The following is a 22,460-nucleotide window of genomic DNA, read 5'->3' as shown; positions in this document are numbered from 1 at the left end:
AGTTTGATAAGGAACTGAAAGGATACTCTGAAATAGCTTTAGCTTTTAACCATAACCAGGTCAGAATAGTCAGTTTCCTATTACCGGTCAGTAGTAAACAATCCATAACAATGATTAACACACTTCAATTAGTGTGTATATATGAAGTTCCAGTTATGTTGACAAAGATAACTAGGCATTTAAATAAACAAATTATTTTGGGGTTTGTTTCCATCTCTTCTATTTCTGTCCAGCTTCTCAAGTAATAGCTCCTTGTTCTAATGCCCAAAAAGTCATTAGCCAAGTCAACTGATCTACAATAATGAATAAACTATACTCTTAATCCCTAGATCAGAAATTTCCAGCACTGAGAAATGTGTGCATTCCAGTTTGGATTCAAGGATCGATTTAAGGGGGAAAAAAACCCCACATCAAATAATAATAGTGGTATGAGACCAATATGCAGGGATTGGACAGTTAATTAAATTCTGTGGGAATGTTGCTAAATAGGTAGAATCAGGTTTGTTGTATGTCATGGGAAACAGCCCTTGCACCCTTTACTTAAATTAAATTAACAGGAAAAAGAGTACTTTTCCATGGCAGAAAAGGGTATGGCTTTAAGAAACATGCATCAACTTGATTTTGAAAAAACAAAAAGAAAAAAACCCAAAACTACTGTGGCTTACAGTTGGATCCTCAAGTAATTTTCTAAATCACTAGAAATGTTATAATACAGATTTATATTAGAACGTCAATTACTCTGAGTGCTAATTTATAATACTAAGTGACTGATTTCATGAAGATTCATATTTAATTTTTTAACATTAAAGTTACTGGTTATTGAAACAGCTTTTTCTTCTAGTAAGCTTTAATATGTTATTTATTTATTTATTTATTTATTTACTTACTTACTTACTTACTTACTTACTTACTTACTTACTTACTTTCTTACTTACCCACCCACCCACCCACCCACTTATTTAACTTACACATTGAAATAAAGAAAAATACTGCATCTAAATGTCCAACTAATCCTTCTGCTTTCCCTTAACTGTGCTTCTGGATATTAAAAAAAAAATCCTTAAGAACCATTTTGTTAGCTGAGATAAAAGTCTTTCAAATCCACCATCACACATTTTAAGCTTCTAAAAGCAATACACCAAGGTCAGTCCCCAGTCTTACCAGAAGGAGAAGCTACAGCTCCAGTTTTAGCAACAGCTGGAGCAGTGGGGGCCTGAGCCCAAGGATTGGTTTCACGAAGTGGTATTGCTGTAGGTGCTACAGTAGTTTGAGCGGGTTTATCAGCAAACACATGGAAGGCAGGGGCAATGCCATTAACTAAAATGGGAGCAGACAACATCAATGCTGTTAATTCATGCAGGGCATGCAGGTGACTGGAATGTAGAAAACAACACGTTTTGGCCAGCATGCAACACACTTCAAGCACTTAGTCATGCTAGTCCACTATTATTCTACAAGCATTTTTTTTATTCAATACGTTTAATTTTGTTAATTCGCTTGGAAGATAACTGGGGCATTTGCTAGTATTTTAAAGGAATGTTTCTTTGGACTTTTATAAGTTCTGGCTTTATTTTATGCTCTCAGTGCAAGCTTAGAAGGACAAAACAGCCATGGGTTGAACATCCTGCCCTATCAATATTCTGGTTAAATAAAATTATTTCAACTGTCAGATGTTGCCTTTCATTATTAAAAAAAAAGCACTGAGATAGTTACTGTCTCAAAGATTAGGCTGCAAGTTGCATCTCATTTATAAGGTATCAAAGCAAAATACATCAAGACTGGGAACATCTCTTCAACTTTAGAGCCACTGTATTCTTTAAAATAAGCAGCAGGTAGCAAATTCACTGATTTTATGTTTATTTTATATTTATCCAGTTGTTCTTTTTTAGACCTGGGAGACTGGGAAACGGGTAATTGCATAACTTCTTAAATAGTAACATTTCATCTGTTAACAACTGAAAGATGTGGCCTTCTGTTTTAAAATATTTTCTGTTATTAGCATGTAACTGAGTGTTCTCAATACGTCCTTGACTTTCTATGAAGTTCACAAAGGAATAGCTTACAAGCATATAACTGAGTTAAAAGAGAATGATTCCAGATGCAAACAAAATAGCGGCAAGATGGTTTAAAACATTAGACTGCCAGCACACAAAAGGAAAACAGCATTTGCACATATAAAAAGCATGACATGCATCCAAGTTTAGAGGCCACACACCTTGAAAAGCTGGTGACTGTGGTGCAACCGCTGTTACTGGCTTTGTCATTGGGGCAGAGGAGAAAGGATCCTCAGATGGCGTGCTAAAGGCATTTGTAATCTGGGAGCACAACGAACTAATGCTATCGACTTCTCCTTCAGACTCAGGAACTGAAAGAAAAAACACAGTTTGCACAGATATGACCCAACATAATACAAAGGCACCTTCCTGATTTTTCAGTGTCCTCCTTTGATTTTTTTTTCATGATTAGGAAAAATTGCCCTTTTTCCTGCCCTTCGAAAAAGCTTAGGAAGAAAAGTTAAGTACTAAGAAAAATCTAGGGAATAAGAATAAAGGCTACAATCACTTTGGTTTTATGTTAGTCCCTCAAAGCACTTACATCCATATTAATATAAGAATAATGATCAAAGCTGTACAGCTTTCACATTAAAAAACTAAGTGCTTAATTCATTAATCACTGCAAACACATATAACTGAAGATATGCTGACCAAAACCAAATGAACTTTTGTACAGATATCAAATCCATACTTTGGAATATGTGATGTCATCTAGAAACTCTGATCATATTTAGAAACATCATACAAAGGAAAACTCATAGAATTTAAGATTACAACTATGAGGTTATAACCCCAGCAACATAATGGAGCCTTGTGGTGACATATCAAAAGAGAAACATGGAAGTTCTGAAGAGAATCATACCAACATTAGTTCTCTCTCAAATGCAGACAAACTCAAAACAGAATTGGGGAGAAATTTTGTCCTACCTGAGTTTTTTATAGGAAAGTCAGTCTTTCTCTGCACTGTCGAGGGCAACTCATTGATTCGTAGAGAAAGCTGGCGTTTAAATGGAGACATCTTCTGGCTAAGAGCAGGGAAACCCCGGAAAGACCCTTGTCTGGCTAACTGCTCAATAGGAGCGTGCCGTCGGGGGATGGCATGAGGATTGCTGGATTCTTTTTCAGCAGAAGTTGCAACTTCAGCAGTAGGAGAAGTTGGCGAACCTGGAGATGGAGCTGTATTGCCAGGTACAACACTCGAAGCAGCTGTTTTCACATCTGTTTCAACTGTAAGAAAAGGTTTTTAAAAATGGAGAGCACAAATACTTGAGCCTGATTTTTTTTTTAATTTAAATTTTTTAGTTTATGGAAATATATGTTCTTGATGCAAAATATAGCATCTGGTTTATTTAGTCCTTACATCTTTAACCTAATACACACACACACACACACACACACACACACACACACACACTTCAATGATTTAATTTATTACCTAGTTAACATTTTAACTATCAATTAAACATTAATACTTATCTCAAGAGGAAAAAAGCATAAATAGGGTTTATTTATTGAAGAGTCATCATGTGTTACTAGATGTTTAAGTTTGCAGCCCCCAAATTAAAATGAATATATGACTGAGTATGTGCTCTCAGTCTTTCATATGTAAAAGAATTAAAATCAGATTTGGGTATCTATCATTTCTAGAAACTGATAATCAGACCTTTCTTGTTAAACCTGAGTTTGAAAAGTCTGTCACAATCAACAACGATCTCCAGGCCTAAACATTTAGAGAACTGGGTTTCAAACGGACCTTTCCCATCTGATAGGCTAATGCCCAAGGTACTGTACTGAAGCCTGTTGTGTTTTCATCCATAACTTGAGACCTGTAATATATTCCTCTTTTCAATCTGCTATTGGTACTCATTTCAAGATTAGAAAGCAGCATTATGAAAGAGGACTCGTAGCTAGCTCTTTATACAGAGATCACAAACTGTCCAGAAAGAGGCTATTCTGTAGTGAGAACAGTGAGAGCCACTCCATTTTATTGGCTTATAACTTTGTTAATAAATGTTCTGGTCTTTATGAAACAGATTGGTCATGATTACTTTTCCCAACATCATCAGGTCACAAATCTTGCAAACCATGACACTGGCAATTCTCCTTTACAACACAGGATTAGGCACACTGAATTATGCTCAAAAAGATGTAAAAAAAAGTCAAAAACATTTTTTCTAATCTAATGCATACTCAAAGGCAAACTCTAATTATGCTATTTCTTTGTGACAAATAGAAACTCCTATTTACAAAATAAATAAAATCACATTTATGTTTTATTCTTGATTTCATGAGGATGATTTAATAATTATCACTATCCTATTAATTTCATGGCTATGATTCATTTTCTCAAAACTAGCCAAAAAAGGAAGTAGTGTTAGTTCATGCAAAAACAACTAAAATCCTCATAGGACAACCCCTTTACTAGAATCAACTAAAATAACACATAACAATGGACAAGCTTTTGAGTTCTATAGAGTCCTTTATCAGACTACATGGTGTAATAAAAAGTGGTTTATGAAGACATGAGATCCAAAATTTATCCTGGGTCCTATTTTCATATGGAGATTAAAGACTGACTGAATTAGACACTATTAGATGCTGTAGATATCAGATTACATTTAGGATTCTTGAGTACTGTAAAATAATAGTAGCTGACTTCCATTTTGGCAAATGTAACACCCAGGTGTTACCTGGATATAGATATGTCTCCAGATCTGGATGAAACACATGAGTTTCCAGAAAGATAAAGAGCAGAAGTGAAGACAATATCAACCACTGTTTTAACCATCCAAAAATAATGAAATCTTCTACAGCTTTAAGGACATGAAAAATGTTTCTTGGATACAAGGGACTTATACCATGATTGCTTCATCAAGCACTACAGTTGAACATCTCAGTGACACTCTATATGGCCTATAAATATCTACAACAGCATTTGAAGGAAATATTCAGTAATACAATCTGTACTTCAAATGTATTCTGTTACCTTTGATGTCTTGTATTTGTCTCATGACTTCTTCTCTTTCTGCTTGTTCAGTTGCTGTAGTAACCCTGAAAGACCCCTCCCTTGTGAAAGTGGTTCTACTGGCATCAAAGGTGGCTGTCACCCCACACTCCTTCTCTCTCTTTTGCTTTCGCTCCAAACATGCTGCGAATGCACAGCCAACTGCATGACTCAACCTCTCTCCCTGAAAAAGATCTCACATTAATTAGAAACAAAACCAGAAACCATCCAACTAGTGCCAATGATAGCTGGCACTCCATATAAACAACCTTTCTGTGTAAAATCTGACCAAGAAGGTTCAGAGCAACAACTGCAACCAGTCTTAAATCACCTGATTTTAACCATTTGGAGAGAAAGAGATTGAATCTTTTTATTTACTTATGATATTAAAATATGTTGGCCAAATATCTCCTATTAAAATATTGTTATAAAAATATGTTGTTATACATTTTAAATAATTTGTACATCACAAGTAGATGAAGTCCATCATTTGTATCAACACATGCACAGGACTGATACTACTTGTAGGAACTTAATATATTTAGATTTAAATCCTTAAGATTTATGAACGTACTGTGCTTTATTTATTTATCATGTTTATAAACTGCCACAATCAACTAGGACTCTGGGTAGTGAACACACAATTGGTATACACAATTAAAGACATAATACAAACTTTCCACAAATAAAAAATTATACATTTTTCAGTTTGTATAATTTGTATACTAAAGTTGAATTGAAATCCAGGAAGTACTCCCCCACCCAGTACTGATTTGTACATGACATGCTACTTTTTATCAACCAAAATGGGACATACCGTGTCCTTTACAGCCATAAAGCAATGACATATCCAACGTCTTGTAGTACCATCTCGACAGATGTAAGAAAATGCTCGGTCAAAATTCCTATCTGGAGCACAGAAGGAGACCTTCTCTATTGTCTGATCAACTATAAGATCCTTTAAAAAAAGGGCAATATATTTCAAGTCATTCCAGGAATTTGGAATACCACAGCAATACGTTTTTCAACTTCCCTTGTTCTTTTTATCAAGTTAATATAGAAATTATATCTTTTATCTCCACACAAATTCATTATCCACTTGGAACAGTGGATATCCATGTGGGAGACTAAAAGGATCATCATCTTACTCACCCTTTCTTCCAGTGGAATTGAATACCTAGATCTCATTTTTGTAACTGCACATTTATTTAATCTATTTAAGTTTTTTATATGTTGTCTTTAAAAATAATTTTTTTTCCCAAGGAAGTTTAGAATGTATCTCCAAAAAAAGCTAGCATTAAGTATTTGGAATCTTGGACTAACCACAAAAGAAAATACTGCAATTGATTTCTTATATCAGAAGGGGATATTTTTAAAAAATGTATGCAGTTTAATGAGACAACTTACAGTGGCAGTACAGTATGAAGATGCTGGTATTAAAGTCATGCTAGGTGATGATTCACTACTATGAGAAATAAAAATGTACTGACCAGACCCACCCGCTTGTAAGGTATGTTGTCTGCCAGAAGCATAGAGCAAAGATGTGACAGAAAAGCTTGCAAGACTTATCAAGTTCAGGGACAGTAGTCCCTTTTTACTGGGGCATGCAGAGACAAATTCAAAGAATAGCATCCACCATATTACCATGGACTTTAAAGATCTAACAAAGATATTCAAAACCCTAACAGTTAAGGTAGTATTCTCTTCCAGTTGGTGAAAAAGGATCAGAACGGGAAAGAATACTGCAAATGAATGACTATACAGATGGAGTTGACTGGAGGGATTTGGTTTCTGTTACCACAGGTAGTACAGATTTCTGGCATAGGACACAATGCATCTCTCAAGGACCAGTAACATTTTATTTAGCTGAAGTATGGCAAGCTTGATCAGGATGGCTTTAAAATGAATCCTGTGGGAGTTGGAGATAATAAGATCTTCAGATATGTCGTAGATCTACAGATGTGTTGTAGAAGAAGCTGACAGTGTTTCTTGAAAGTAGCCTATTAAGCAACTTAATGAACAATCAGAAAGAACACTGGCTTACAATCTTCATTGTCTCTATACTAATACTCAGCATAGAATAAATAAATAAGATCAAATTTATCTTCTAGTACAGGAAGACAAATAGGTTTTCTTAGAAAAGATGGGGACCTGGAGGGATGACTTCTATTATTGGAATACAGCAACTAAAAGATGCAGTTGGTTCAAAATGAACAGAATGACTACTAGAAAGAGAGGAGGAGGTGCACTGTGTGTTAGAAGTATCACATTTGCTAAGAAAAGCTATATGAATGAAATTGGCAACTGCGTAAACATTAATTAGTTTAAAATAAATAGAACAAATAAAAGTTACAGCGCTGTTGATGTTTACTATTGCCTCCTAGCCAAGGAGAAAATGTAGCTGATATTTTCCAAAAGCAAGCTGAAGTTCTTTCAAAGAGGCATGAAATAGTAGTAATGGGGGACACAGTTATCAGCTGAGATTGGTGATGCCAAGAAAAACAAAAAGAGCTCCTTCAGATATTCGAAAGAAAAAGAGATCAGCATATCATCTATTCACTGAAGACAGCAAAATGTGAATAAGGTAACAAAAAAAAAAGGCAGAGCTACTCAAATCCTATTCTGTCTCAGTCTTCTCCAAAAGGAAAGTATGTGTTCTACCAGACAACTGTGAAAAGAATCATTTAATCTTGGGACTGATACAAAATGGTCAGGGAATACCTATTTACCTCGAATGTTTAAATCTCCATTGCATCCAAATGTACGGAAATAATTTGTTTATGGTCTGGCCAAACCTTTCTGTATTATGTTTGAGAAATCATTTAAGAGAAGAGAAGTACTAGATGACTGGAGGGGGAAAATGTCCCTATCTTCATAAAAAAAAAAAAAGGATAACCTAGGAAATTACAGATTGGTCACTTTAACATCAACACCCAGGAAGATTCTAGAGCAGATTATAGGAGATCAATATGTAAGCAACCTGAAAACAATGTAAGAAATACTAAACGTCAGCCCAGATTTGCCAAGAATTAGTCTTGCCGATCTAACCTTCTGATTTCTTGACTGGATATCTTAAGAGGATACTACAGATATAAAATATATTGGTTTTAGCAGAGTGTCTCATTAACAAGCTAATGAAGTATGAGCTAGATGGTGACACAATTGTGGATATATATTTAGTATGAATATTGTATACAAAGTGTGCTCAACAACAAGCCCTCCAGAAACTAGAGCAAAGTATCAAGTGAGGTATTCCAAGATTTTAGACCCTCTGCTCTTTAGCTTTCTTACTAATAATTTGAAGAGAAGGTGAAAGGAATGCTTATCAAATTTACAAACACAAATAGAAGAGATAGTTAACATGGGTTGTGTTCAAATACTGTGCTAAGTCCTAACATAATACAAAATGTTTGCTTTTGGCTTTGAATGCTACACAAACCCAGCCCAACCACTGTAGTTTCTGTATCATAGTTTATGTTAGCACCTTGTTAATTCAGCCAATTGTGGCTTACTCAATAAATCATAGTTCAACAAATCATAGCTTAGTGTAAAGAATGAAACCAGGCCATGAAGTAGTAAAAATATTGGTTTGTCTGTTTGAAATGTTGACTATCAGCTTGTTAATCAATCTGGAACTTTTCAGATTACTTTTGTTCTTTCTTAAATCATATTTTTTTGACTGAAGCTTTGCAATAGGCATTAGTTATGCATATTATAAGATAATTTTTGGCAAGTTATCTTGTCAGATTGCCATGCAGCATTAGCAGAACAAAGTTTGTTATCTGTAATGCTCCATATACTCATTGTATAAGATACACAACATTCTTCATTATGAGGTGCAGTACAGTACAGAACCTCCTTGGTTTTGACATCAAGTGACACCCACAGGAAAATCAAGTTTCTGTCCTAAAAAGCCACACATTAAAAAGTAGCATGTCACTCTTTTAATTTAAAAATAGGGTTAAAATCATAGCTTTAAAAATGTTTGAACTAAAAGGACTTATGCTGCTTTAGTAACATTGGAATAATAATGAATATATAAGAAGGTATCAAATTATAATATCTTACTTCAGTAAACTTATGTTAATATTTCAAACTAAGGGGGAAATCTCTATTTTTATGTTATATTCATGTTCAGCATTGTTAGAATCTTAACTCCATTAGATTGTAATACTTTTATGACATCCACGAAAGAGGCAGTGAACAGAACTTCAGATCAATCACAAAATTATATAAGAAATACCAAAAACATCAACATAATGGACCATTTGGCAGGAGGGGGCACCTATTAAATCCAAATGTCTGTTAAATCCAAATTCCTGTCATTTGAATAATTAATGTAACTGATGCAAGTGATATATTTGCAATAAAATCTTGATTCCATGGATGAATGGTTATCCATTAAAGAAGGTGATGTCCAAAGGAATTTTTTTCCTATCATATCCAAAAAACTAAAATCCATTAAACCAAGCGTTTAATAGTACAATATTTCTTTAATATCATGATTTTGTTTTTCCTATTGCTTTTATGAGTGAGGCAAACAGGAGTTCAGGCATACACTTGTTCACTGAAGACATCAAAAGAGAAAATAAAATTTGTACTGACTTAAATGAAAGGATCAGAAAACTTTTTATTTAATCAAGGTTGATTCAAAACCAAGCAGCAGCTAACCTTTGTTTTCTCATCCACAACTCTGAGTCCATCTGCTGAAACCCACAGGACCGCTTTAACTGCCTTCTTTCCACTCTTGCAGGGAAGGAAAAAAGAGAAAAAAGATTATTGCTAGGCTGTTAAACAAGCTGAATGCTGACTTCCTCTTTCCAAAAAGCACAAAAGTCATAAAGAGATGATATCCAACTCCAGCAGGAGTGCCCAAAGCCAGATATTCAGATCAAACAGCAAGAGCTCCAGAGAATCAAGCTGAAGCCAGTTTTAAAAACACAATGCAAAAGGAAGGGGAAAGAACAGGATGAGTCAAGTGGGTTAAAAAATTCATATAAAGGCAAAGAATTCAACCTTAAATTCTTTACCTATTTAAAACCAAATAAACTGTCAGTTAACTCTGATGCTTAAGGAGTTACATCACAAGTAGCTTTCCCCCTTCCAACATTTAGCAGTCAACATTCTTGTTTTTCCATTATCCCAACATTCCACCCTAGTACCTCTCAGATGAATCATAATACTGCCATTAAGTTCAATGTTTTAATAATTTAGCCTATTCCTTCCCCGAGAGCTCTTATTAGGTATAAGCACTTCTACTGTCTTACTTTCATTTTAATCTAACTGATAATAGAAAATATCCTTGCAGATATACGGATATTTCTATAAATATGGAAAGTGACAGATCACCTTCACAATTGCCATGCAAAGAAAACAAACAACCCCTCCCCCAAAACCCTGCCTTTCCCACCCCAACATTTCTGAACGTACTTCCTCAAAACATCTAAACGGTCTTTCCAGAAATACCAATGGTCTTTCCAGCTTTAGCACATTTTTATCCTGCCTTTCCTTAAAGTGCACAAGGAAGGACATGTAATTTCCCCATCTCATACTCACAGTACCTCTGTAGAAGAGATGTGAGTTACTGACTGAAGATTACTGTGAGTAATGCAAGCATTTTGATGTATTGTTTTTGCTGTCTTCTATTGTTTTAATTGTTGTAAGCTGCCCACAATCATATATGTGACATGGGCAGCTACACAAATTGAAATAATAAATACATAAATCCATCCATCCAGACTGACCTTTTAGAAATCAGTACACATACTTTCCATCTATTTCCTCAAATTATAGTAAGGAACGTATCATAAATAATAGTGGGAAGCACAGCTCCAAAAGCAAAGCAGGTTGATGATATGCATTCATCTTTCCTTGTAGAGAAATATATTTCTCACAGATAATATATTTAGTGATTGTGGCAGTTTTCACCCTCTATCCTGTATTGTATAGCCTAATTTGCTTACATAATGCTATATTAAGTACTGCTAAGGTTATTTCTGCTGTGTTTTTATATGGTATGCTTTGCTAAGTTCTCAGCTTATATAACTTGACATACCTGTGACTAAAATATTGTTAATTTGATATTTCAGAATGTCTGTAGTAAAGAGGAATATTCAGTAGTTATTTAGATTACTTTTTCACCTACTGTACATCTTTAGAACTCACTAGGAAGCTATATACAGCTTTAAAAATGCAGCTTAAGATTAAACATGTACTGTAAAAGATTTTTATCTGCAGTATAACATAAAGATTTATCGAAAAGACTTTGTTTTACCATTTATATTCTGCCTTTCTGACCATAACTGTACTATGACTTTTAACATCTAACTCTGTAGTAATTGTCTACCGAAGCCTTCATCATGAATCATACCAAAGCTTATGGTTCAAATATTGGATGGCTTTTGTTGTAGTTATGAAAACACTAAACAAGGAATCATGCTACCTTCCCTTCAAACTTCACCTCCACCATGAATTAATTAAAGTAGCATTAGGCAAGCAATTGTCTCACAACTCCTATCTGCAAAATGAGGATAAAACTGGACTTTTGTATAGGGAGGGTTATTAAGGATTACAAAATAATTATGTGAAGTGAATTGAATTGAATATCTGAAAGTGTTGTATTATTGCTAAGGGAAAATATTCTGTTCCAAGAAGGGATTACAACTTTATAGTTAGAATATAGTAGTCACAATAGACGATGAGAAAAGATATTTAACCACAGATAAGGTACAATGAAATGAAGGCACCCCTTTTAGCCATAGAAGGGCATCACTCAGCTTTATTTCAGAGAGAATATCTACTTGAATTTATGTATGCAAAAGCAAAGCTGAACTATCAGACAAGTTACTTGGCTTCCTTATTCTTTTCAAAAGCAAAGAGCTGAGACAGTTTGCTCTTCTGTTAAAACAACTCACATAAGAGCAAAATTCTTTTAAATATTTGACTGAATTCTTTTTCCTTGTAATTTCAACATGCTGGTTTCAGCCCTATTTTCTGAATCTATCTGCTTACTGAATTGAGAATCAGAGAGTTCATCTTTAAAGTCTTTCTATAGTTTGGTGTGTTTCAATCACTGAATCAAGCAATTTTGTGACTTTATATCTCATTATGACATTTGAGACATTACATTCCTACACCCTAAATGGGATATAATGTGGAGCTATTATCACCATTCTTAGTTACAGGTAGTCCTCGCCTAACAACCACAATTGGGACTGGAATTTAGGTCACTAAGTGATGCAGTCATTAAGGGAATCATCACACGACCGGACCTGATTTTACAACCTTTTTGTGGTGGTTGTTACGTGAATCACGTGATTCCCCACTGATTTTACTTGCCAGAAGCTGGCTGGGAAGGTCGCACATGGCAATCACGTGACCTTGGGACGCTACAACCATCATAAGTGTGAGCTGGTTGCTAAGCACCCGGATCATGATCACATGACCACAGGGGCACTGTGACGATCATAACTGAGCACCAGTTGTAAGTCACTTTTTTAGCTGTCATAACTTCAAACGCTTGCCAAACAGAAAGTCATTAAGCGAGGACTACCTGTACTGTTAATTTTGCTGCACTGTCTGCTTTTACTGTTTGTTTTTTGCTCACTTTGTTTCAAGACTTATTTTTTTCCAAATGAACACTTGCATGTAAATCACCTTGATGGTCACCTTATAAAAAGACAGGATAGAAATTTTAAATGTATACACTCTGAAGAGCTGGAAACATCAGCACTCTTGAACAGTAAGTGGCTCATTCATTAATTCTGTGATGAATTTTTATTGAACGTACTAAATTATGTAGCCCCTAAACCACAGCTTGACCAGAATCTATGATAATGTGAGACTCTTGAGGGAGGGATGAAGGGAGGACCATTTTACAAGCTCTCAGAGACAGGTTATGTTGTCGTCAGTTTTGTAGGACCTTCTGACATATCACAGTGCTATACTAGGGATGTAACTCCTTATAGCACAAACACAATGAAGCATTAAACTTACTTTTCCAAAGAAGCCTTTGAAGAACTTCCTTTCCTGGAGGAACAGGGGGGACAAGTCGAATGCTATTACTGTAGGTAGCTAAAGTGTCCCAAGGTTTCAAATCAACATATACATATAAAAATGGGGATTGAAGGAAAATAGGGAATGCTTAGAGTTATCCATAGAGGATGTGACAGGCAGATATGAAAAGTCCCATGAAAATGCAAATAAAAGGCTTTACGTGGACTTTTATTAGGACAGGCTATAGCTCTGAAATCAGTGGAAAGAGAAAAAAAGAATAATCAGACCCAATTTCATGCAAAATGTTTGCTTCATTTTGTTTGTTCCCTTAGCTTTTAGTAGGGTTATAAGCCAAACTTGGCAGCAGACATGGACTCATTCCAAACTGGGTGATGATGACTTGGAACTCACACATTAATTTATGACATTTTGAAAACTGGAAATATAATTAACAGAGCTCAGATAGCATGAATACTAGCAGGGGAATTGCTTTTAAAAAGTGTTCAAGCCTATATATTCAACCAGTTATTCTCAACTCGTATTTCTAAAGCTGATCTGGCAAAAATGTAGGTTATCTTTATGCCAAGGCTTGTTCAGTAGAATCTAAATATTTTTCAATAAAAGGCTTCATACTAAATTCTTGTTAACATCACACGGGTTATTCTTTCCGTATATTCCTTTTTACAGTCCCTGTAAAAAGCTTTCATAAACTGTCAAGGAAAATGAGTATACCACTTAAAACTGGAACAGGCAACCTTGGCACCTTTAAGCTGTGTGGACTTCAACTTCCAGAATTCTCCAGTCAGAATTGCTGGATGTGGAATTCTGGGTGTTGAAGTCCACACAGCTTAAAGTTGCAAAGGTTGAAAAACACTGTTCCAGATGTTCTGGATGACAACCTTCATAACTTTTTGCCAGTACTGGCTAGGAAGCTGGAATCCAACATCTCTAGACAGCATTAATTAAATTAATTAATTAATTAATTTAAAGGAGCATTCATCTCCTTTCTTCTACTATAAAATATTTATTATCCAAATTCCAGTTTGCAGAGGTAACATATGATGTATATTTAACATGCCCAGTTAAAAAAATGGGGTGTTACAATTTGATATGCAATTAAATGTGGCAGAGTTAGTATACATTTTACATGAAGCTTATTTTAGAGCTATTTACCTGTTTCAAACACAAATAAAAGCCTCAATGTATTTTTCTCAAAACTACTGAATACTAAGGTATGGAAGAAACAAGACTTTAATTTGCTCATGTAATAATCATTGGTTTGGCATACAAAGTATTTTTATTCACACCATCATAGCCTTCCAAAATCATAGGTTCATGATGGTTTGGAGAAAACCATTCCATCACTATGGTATGCTATTGCAAGTGAATATTTCCCCACTTAGAGGCAGTACTTACAGAAATCTCCAAGCTGTCGCTTTTTCCTATATATTTTTCCCATATCTGTCACATGCCTATGGATTTCTCTGGTGTTTATAGTTTTGGCCCTTGTACAATCAACAATGGATTTCTTTCAATCATCATAATGACTTTCTTACTGACACATACAGCATATATAATGAAAAATATATAACAGATACTATACTTCAGGTGATCATACTTGTCCTCCAAATAACTTATTACAGTACAATCTTACAGAATTCCCAAATAATTGCTGAAGAACATAAGGCTACCTATTTTAAAAAAAAAAATGACTGTCACACTGCCAAGTTAAGCATTAAATATCAATATAATCATCTTTCAGAGGATACGCCAGAAGCTATCTTGTTTGGGAGACTATAATTAGTTTCATTTTTAGAAAATGTTAACATGGAAAAATTGAGATGATCTAGAGAAAGTATTATTGGCAGAGAGCATGCAAAATGGATTTAGAATAGCTATGGAAGTTAATATTCAGAAACACCACTAATATTTTAAATATAATAAAACTATGTTTCTTGTACCTGCTAAAACAAGAACATATATTAACGAATGTATCATACTTGCAAACAAAAGTCTGACATGCTAGAACATCAACACCGAAGACAACTTTAACTAAATTAGAGAGTATGAAGGCAATATAAAGACTTGTTGGGAATTCTGGGAGCCGTAGTCTCAACAGATCTGGAGAGGCCAAGTTAGAAAAGGATTCCCCACTCACTCAATAGTTCTATAGCTCTACTATCACAGCCCTATCCTGCTGTCAGAATTTCAGAATCAACAATTCCACAGTCTCTTTCCTATACATTACGTTCTTTATTAACAATGGAGATTATTTGTAAGAACATGCCATCATGTTCTTCCAAAATTGATCCACTGTTCTAACAAAACTTCTGACATGTTTTTCACTCCAACAGAATCCAATATAGACCACAGTTAGCACAATACCGAGTGTTAAGGTTGATTTAATTGTATTTCCAAGCAAGCATTCCATTTAATTAGAACTTTGTAATGTTGTATCAATGCATGCAATTCAAAATACATTTGGAAATAAAATCAATGAAATGCCCCATAAGGGAATAGGTAATGACAAAAAGGTTCCCATCCACTTTTGCTTCACTGAGCTTGGATATGCTTTGTTCCCTATGTAAAAGGAAAAAGCAGAGTACTCCTAGGAAAAGAAAATGAAAAACAAGGGAGAAAGAATACTTTTATATCTTTCTGAGTGGTGGGAATGGTTCACACAGTATTTTTTGGTATATCCAAATCCAGTGAACACGCTTACTGAAGCGAGAAACGGGTAGTAAAATGACTAGAAGAGTACAGAAAAAAGGGTGTAGCCATTCACAAGTCAGTCTGTTGTGTCAACATAATACTGTTACATTTGAAAAGAAAATCTAGACTCAGCCACCTCTAAATGACTTAAGGACTGTTTTGAGAAAAACAGTTCTATAGCAACCTTCCCCAACATGGAACATTTCAGAGCTTTAGAATGCCTGAGGAATTACATCTTGTTAAAATGGGAGTTTATAAAACTGCATTTCAGATATTAACAAAGAATCTATATGACAAAAGCAATTTACTACTGGATGCTCAAGTGACATTAGAAGTCTCCTTCAATAATCAGTAAATATGGTTTGAAAAAAGAGAACTTCAGCAAGGGAAAAAAATCTTTAAAATTAACATTACAGATCAATATTTTAAAAAGCTGAATCGGCTCAACTTTGTACAAGTGCTTAGAAAATATTTGGGAGTTCTTTTCAAATTTCTTTCTACTCTGAGATATTACAAACATTAGATAAATGGTAAGGGTAAAATGAGTAAGGGTATTAATGGCATCTTGTAAGTTAGTCAAGACAAAAACCAGTGAGCAATTGAGATGACATTACATCCTATTACTGGGATTTATTCAGAAAATATCTGAATTAGAAGCCAAATAACACGTGTGATTTTAAAATTATTTTATTTTAAATTGTCCTGCATGTAGTTTCCATAAACAATTTTTCTGTGCTGTTTAGTTTTAGAGCCTCGGCTGCTGTTCCTGAAGAATGTAATAGTAAATGGCAAGTCTCAAAAGTCAACAGCACCAGTTGGAAAATCATTATGGCATGTGCTGTTTTTATTAGTGAGGAATCTGGACTTCAATCTTCATCCCATTCTTTCCCCCCAATTTTCTTCATTCACAAGTGAAAACAGATGTTGAGAATGAAAACTGCTCTATGAACCAAATGTCAGCTGTTTAACTGAAAATCTCTGAACAAATATGAATATGAATAAATATATCATAATCATTTTAGTCTATATTGCTTAAAATAAGGATTATTATTCCAAATAGCTAGTATGCTTCATAAAAAAGATAACAAACTCAAGGATAATAGATACTTCATATTTCAAGGCCTTTTCAAACATAACACTGATAATTGAAGTTTCTCAGAATTATTTAAGGAATGATATAGCTACCACGAACAGAAGCCATTGTTTCAACAATTTTTCTAAGCTGCCATTCCTCAGTAATAATATGCAATACTTTAAGTTAAATAATGCACTGCTTTTGGAAAAAAAGACATATAATCTGAAGCTGGAAACATATAATTTAAATTAATATACATACAGCTTTTAGTCTTTTCACAGCATCTTCACATATATGCATTCCTCTGGATTCATCCACTTCCACATGTCCCAGATACTGAGAAGAAAAGAGAAGAAAAAAGGTCATATTAAAAGAATCTGTTTAGATCAATTCTTCTGAATCCTGACATGTATCTAGTTAGACCAATTCAACAATTCAAAATTTTCAAGTATTCTTACATAATGACTGCAAAACATCAAGCAACAGTGAGGCCTATAACCAAAATCAGACAGTTCAGAACTTGATGTGATCCAACAAAATATGTCAAAAAGAGGATCACAGAAAAGAATCCATTAAAGTTGGGGGAGTTCTTTACTGGTACAAGTAATCTAAAAGAGTAACATCAACATGCTTCTCTATTAAAGAAACCACTGTTAGCAAAATTTAAGAGAGACTAAACACAAAGTTATGCCCTTAGGAAGTGCACTAGCACTCAAGAAAAGGATCTTGGAATGACAGTTGATTGCAAACTGAACATGAGTTAGCAATGTGATGTATCTGCAAAAAAAGGCAAATGAACTATTTGTTTATAAAAACTAACTTTTTATTTATCAGCAGATGAATAGTTCTCAAATCACAGAAATATAGCAGTATTTAAAAGTTTGTGAACATTTTTGAATTTTCAATATTTCTGCATGAATATGACCTAAAACATGATCTGTTTTCCATGCAAGTCCTAAAACTAGATATAGAGAAAATGAGTCAAAAACATTATACTTGTTTATTTATTTATTGAGGAAAATGATCCAAAGCTACATATTTGTGTGTGGCAAAACTATGTGAACTTTTGCTTTCAGTAACTAGTGTGCCCCCCCAACCTTGAGCAGCAATAATTGCAACTAAACGTTTCTAATAACTGTTGATCAGTCCTGCATGTCAGCTTGGAGGAATTTTAGCCCATTCCTCCTTACAGAACAGCTTCAATTCAGAGATGTTGGTGGGCTTCCTCACATGAAGTGCCTGCTTCAGGTCATTCCACAACATTTCTATAGGATTAAGGTCAGGACTTTGACTTGGCCATTCCAAAACATTAACTTTCTTCTGCTTTAACCATTCTTTGGTCGTATGACTTGTGTGTTTTGAGTCGTTGACTTGCTGCATGACCCACTTTCTCTTGAGCTTCAGTTCATGGACAGATACCCTAATATTTTCCTGTAGAATTTGCTGGTACAATTCAGAATTCAGTCCATCAATGATGGCAAGCTGTCCTGGTCCAGAGGCAGCAAAGCAGGCCCAAGCCATGAAACTGCCACCACATTTCCCAGATGGGATGAGGTTCTTATGCTGAAATGCACTGTTTGCCTTTCACCAAACAGACCGCCAAAACACCAAATTTTTTTTGGTCTCATCCATCCACATAACCTTCTTCCAATAGCCTTCTGGCTTATCCATGTGGTCTTTTGCAAACTGTAGACATGTAGCAATGTTCTTTTTGGAGAATAGTGGCTTTCTCCTTGCAACCCTGCCATACACACCATTGTTGTTCAGTGTTCTCCGGTTGGTGGTCTCATGAACACTTACATTCACCAATGCAAGAGAGTTCCTTAGAAGTTACCCTGGGGTTCTTTGAGACTTCCTGGAGTATTACACACCTTGCTCTTGGTGTGATCTTGGTCGGTCAACCATTCCTTGGGAGGGTAACAATGATGTTGAATTGCCTCCATTTGTACACAAGCTGCCTGACAGTGGACTGGTGGAGTCCAAACTCTTTGGAAATAGTTTTAGAACCTTTTCCAGACAGGTGAGCATCTACAACTATTTTCAGAGGTCCTCAGAAACCTCCTTTGTTTGAGCCAAGACACACTTCCACATACCTGATGTGAAGATCAGACTCAGAATTCTGTTCTTTCAACAAGGCAGGACCTCCCACACTCACCTCTGATTATCATCCCATTGACTGAAACACCTGACTCTTAATTTCCCCTTCAAATGAACTGATAATCCTAGAGGTTCACATATTTTTGCCACTCACCAATACATAGCTTTGGATCATTTTCTTCAATATATCAATGAACAAGTATAATGTTTTTGACTCATTTAACTGGGTTCTCTTTATCTAGTTTTAGGACCTGCATGGAGAATAAATCATATTTTAGGTCATATTTATGCAGAAATATTGAAAATTCAAAAGGGTTCTCTAAATATTGCATTTTATTCTGTACTGGTCAGACTCTACCTTGAACACTGCCTATTCTTGGGCATGACACTTTAAGAAGTATTCAGAGAAGTGAAACAGGTTCCAAGAAGGGCTATGAGGATGATCAGCTGACTCTACTGAATTATACTGAAAGAACTGGGATCTTCAATTTTCAGAAGAGAAGACTGAGAGAACATATTGATAGTACTCTTTAAGTAGCTGAAAGAATGCCAAACAAATAATCAAGATCTGTTTTCCATCTTTCAGGACTGAAATGTATATAAGATAGATATAACTTAAAGACAGATTCCGAGTGAATGTTAGAAGAAAAAAATTCTAGTTGTAATAGTAATTTGGCAACAGAATCAATTAACTGAAGGGTGGTAGGTTATACTCCACTGGAAGTGTTCAGTCGGCTATCTCTCAGAGATGCTTTCACTTAAATTCCTGTGGAGAACAAGAGGTTGGAGTCAACAGTCTATGCAACCCTTTCCAATTCCAATTCCACATTCTTAATATGCACTTCAGTTGAAAAGTTAATTTCAGTGCAACTTAGTACCATGGCCTCAGACATGCTTATTGTTTGACATGTTATCCGATACCAATGCAGACTTACAAAGTTGTTTCTTATTATATGATTGAAATAAATAAAGCAGTCCTCAGAGTAGTTCACTGTTGGACATTCTGAAAGCCCAGGCTAAGGACACATCACCCTGGAGAATTCAAACTATGGAGTCACTAAGAATCGACACTTATTTTATGGCACATAATCAATCATAGTAGTGTAAATCATTTTTTAATGTTGTCAACATGACAACTATCATTGCCCAGCACACCAAAATCACTGTGCACCATGAACAGGCATCAGTTCATCATCGGCTACAGCTGTGTCACCTGGTTACAGATGCAGTGCTCTTATTACTACTTTTAAAAAATATATCTAAAAAGTAGGGATCATTAAAGAAGTTATTTTCAATTATCTGCTGCCTATGGTACAATAACTGGAAACACAAAAACCACTGAAGTCAGAAAGTAAAATGTATGTTGGCTATGTTGTTCATCTTTGCCAGGAAAAATTAAATGTCTTAATGTTCTTTCATATAAGCCTACCAAGGAAGTTTGCAAGTTGCTGGGTTAAGTCTTCCCCACCCACACATACTGCCCCAGCTCCTCTGTGCTCGCACCATGCCAGCCACTCACACACCCCCGCGCACCCTCCCCAACCCACACGGCACTTCTCATGCACCCCCTCACCCCAACCCACACAGTGCCTCTCCTGCACCTTCCCCAACCCTCTCCCACACTTCCACCCACCTCTTCACTCCCTCCTCCACCCGGCAGCAGCTACTTATCTGCCTGTGGACCTGGGACTTGCAACTTCCTGCCAGCTTCCCCACTGACTTTGGTTGTGGGAAGCCGGCAGGAAGTTGCCTTGCCTAATGACCATGGGATTCAGTTAACAATCACAACAGGGACAGTACGGATTGCTGTCGCTAAGCAATGATATTATGCTTTTTGACCGCATCACTTAGAGACAGAAATTCTGGTCCCAATTGCCATTGTAAGTTGAGGACTACCTGTACACTGCTTTATCATGAATTGACAAAGCAGAGACAGACACTCAGAATTAATAATTTCTTATCTCGCTCTTTTGTGCAGCAAATGACTAGGTCACAGATTCACTCCACGAAAAAAATCCTTTAGAGTATCATGTACAATACCTACAAACTATACTACTAAACAGAAAAAATCTGTTATATTTGTAATGGCAAAAATCAACTGTAGTTAATGAGTTTATAAAAGAATCCAAAAAACAACTAGCACTTCCATATGTCTCTATAGGAGTCTTTTTGATGATAACTCAAAAGTTGTCAATAAAATTGTTTTTTTTTTTCAGAAAACAGAAATGTTTGATACAAAACATAGGTCATTATTAGGTAAATTTCATATTTTTATCCCATAAAAGGAAAATAAAACAAAACAAAACAAAATAAAATAAAAATATAAAAGGTTTGGATGGAAAGGAATTGTCTCTGACTCAATCTTCCCAAGACCAAGTGGCTGTGGTTATTTGGGCCACTCAGATCTGGGATATTCCATCTTTGACCTTGGATGGGATTGTACTCCCCCCTCTAAGGTCGATGCACAAACTGGGGGTCTTCATGGACTCACAGCCCTTGCTTGAAAAACAGGTGGCAGCTGTGGCCAGGAAGGCCTTTGCACAACTCCATCTGGTGCACCAGTTGCACCTTCCTAAGTTGGGGGCCCTTCAGACAATCACTCACACCCTAGTCATCTCATGCAAAGTACTCTACAGGGGGCTGCCCTTGAAGACCACCTGGAAGCTTCATCTGGTCCAGAATGCAGTAGGGTGAGTAGTGATGGACATGCCTTGGTATGCCCATGTAAAACCTCTACTTTGTGAGCTGCCAGTTTGCTTTTGGGTGCAATTCAAGGTGCTGGTTGTTACCTATAAAGCCTATACATGGCATAAGGCCTGGTTACTTGAGTGATTGCTTGTCTCCCATAGCATCTGCCTGGCCGATTCGATCCTGCAGGATTGGCGCACTCTGGGTTCCTTTGATTAAATAATGTCATCTATCGGGACTCTGGAAGTGCACCTCCTCTGTAGAGCACCTGCCCTCTGGAATAAGATTCCCCCCAAGATCCAGATGGCCCCCATTCTGCTATTGTTTAGAAGAGCCGTAAAGACCTAGTTCTTCACCCAGGCCTTTGGCAAGGGAGAGTGACATTTCTCACTTCATTCCAACTGGTCTGTCATGCTTGCCATCTTTTATCATTATCTTTTAAGCTTTATTGATTTTATTGTAATTTCTTTGATTGTTGTGAGCCGTCCTGTCATGAAAGTCAGGTGGCATACAAGTTTAATAAATTATTATTCAATTTCACATACATACCCCAAATTAAAGGCATCTGAAATGTAGCTTTTGAATCACTGATTATAACATCCAACTTCCGAAAGTGTAACTTTATTTATTAGATTTATATCCTTCCTTTCATACAAGATCACACAGCAACACACATAGTGTTCCTTCCTTTTTTTTCACTATATCAAGAACCTTGTGAAGTAGATTGGACTGAGAGTATGTGTCTGACTCAAAGTTACCAAGTAGACTTCCATGGCTGAGGGGGAACTAGAGCCCAGGTCCTCCTGAGGCCAGTCCAACACCTTAATAACTTAAT

The 22,460-nt window shown here is 35.8% G+C and overlaps 1 protein-coding gene across 6 annotated transcripts in view; it reads right to left on the bottom strand.

Moving 5' to 3' along the window:
• The window catches only part of NUMB (NUMB endocytic adaptor protein), an 82,007-nt gene that overhangs the window by 2,577 nt on the left and 56,970 nt on the right, over positions 1-22,460 (bottom strand). For 3 of the 6 annotated variants that reach the window (XM_088145546.1, XM_088145547.1, XM_088145548.1), the window contains exons 3-10: positions 17,102-17,176; positions 13,054-13,086; positions 9,730-9,804; positions 5,876-6,016; positions 5,041-5,242; positions 2,982-3,281; positions 2,216-2,365; positions 1,162-1,317 (exon numbers count right to left, since the gene is read on the bottom strand). In XM_088145546.1, coding sequence (XP_088001672.1) covers positions 1,162-1,317; positions 2,216-2,365; positions 2,982-3,281; positions 5,041-5,242; positions 5,876-6,016; positions 9,730-9,804; positions 13,054-13,086; positions 17,102-17,176 — 1,132 coding nt within the window. The remainder of the gene's footprint in view (positions 1-1,161; positions 1,318-2,215; positions 2,366-2,981; positions 3,282-5,040; positions 5,243-5,875; positions 6,017-9,729; positions 9,805-13,053; positions 13,087-17,101; positions 17,177-22,460) is intronic. The other 3 variants (XM_088145549.1, XM_088145550.1, XM_088145551.1) reach the window with 3 other exon arrangements.

The sequence above is a fragment of the Python bivittatus genome, unplaced genomic scaffold (genome assembly GCF_059951505.1).
Source record: "Python bivittatus isolate LINGU-HERP-01145 unplaced genomic scaffold, Pbiv_v1 ctg000480_np1212, whole genome shotgun sequence".
In the NCBI taxonomy this organism is placed as follows: Eukaryota; Metazoa; Chordata; class Lepidosauria; order Squamata; family Pythonidae; genus Python; species Python bivittatus.
This window is presented reverse-complemented; position numbering and strand designations above follow the sequence as displayed.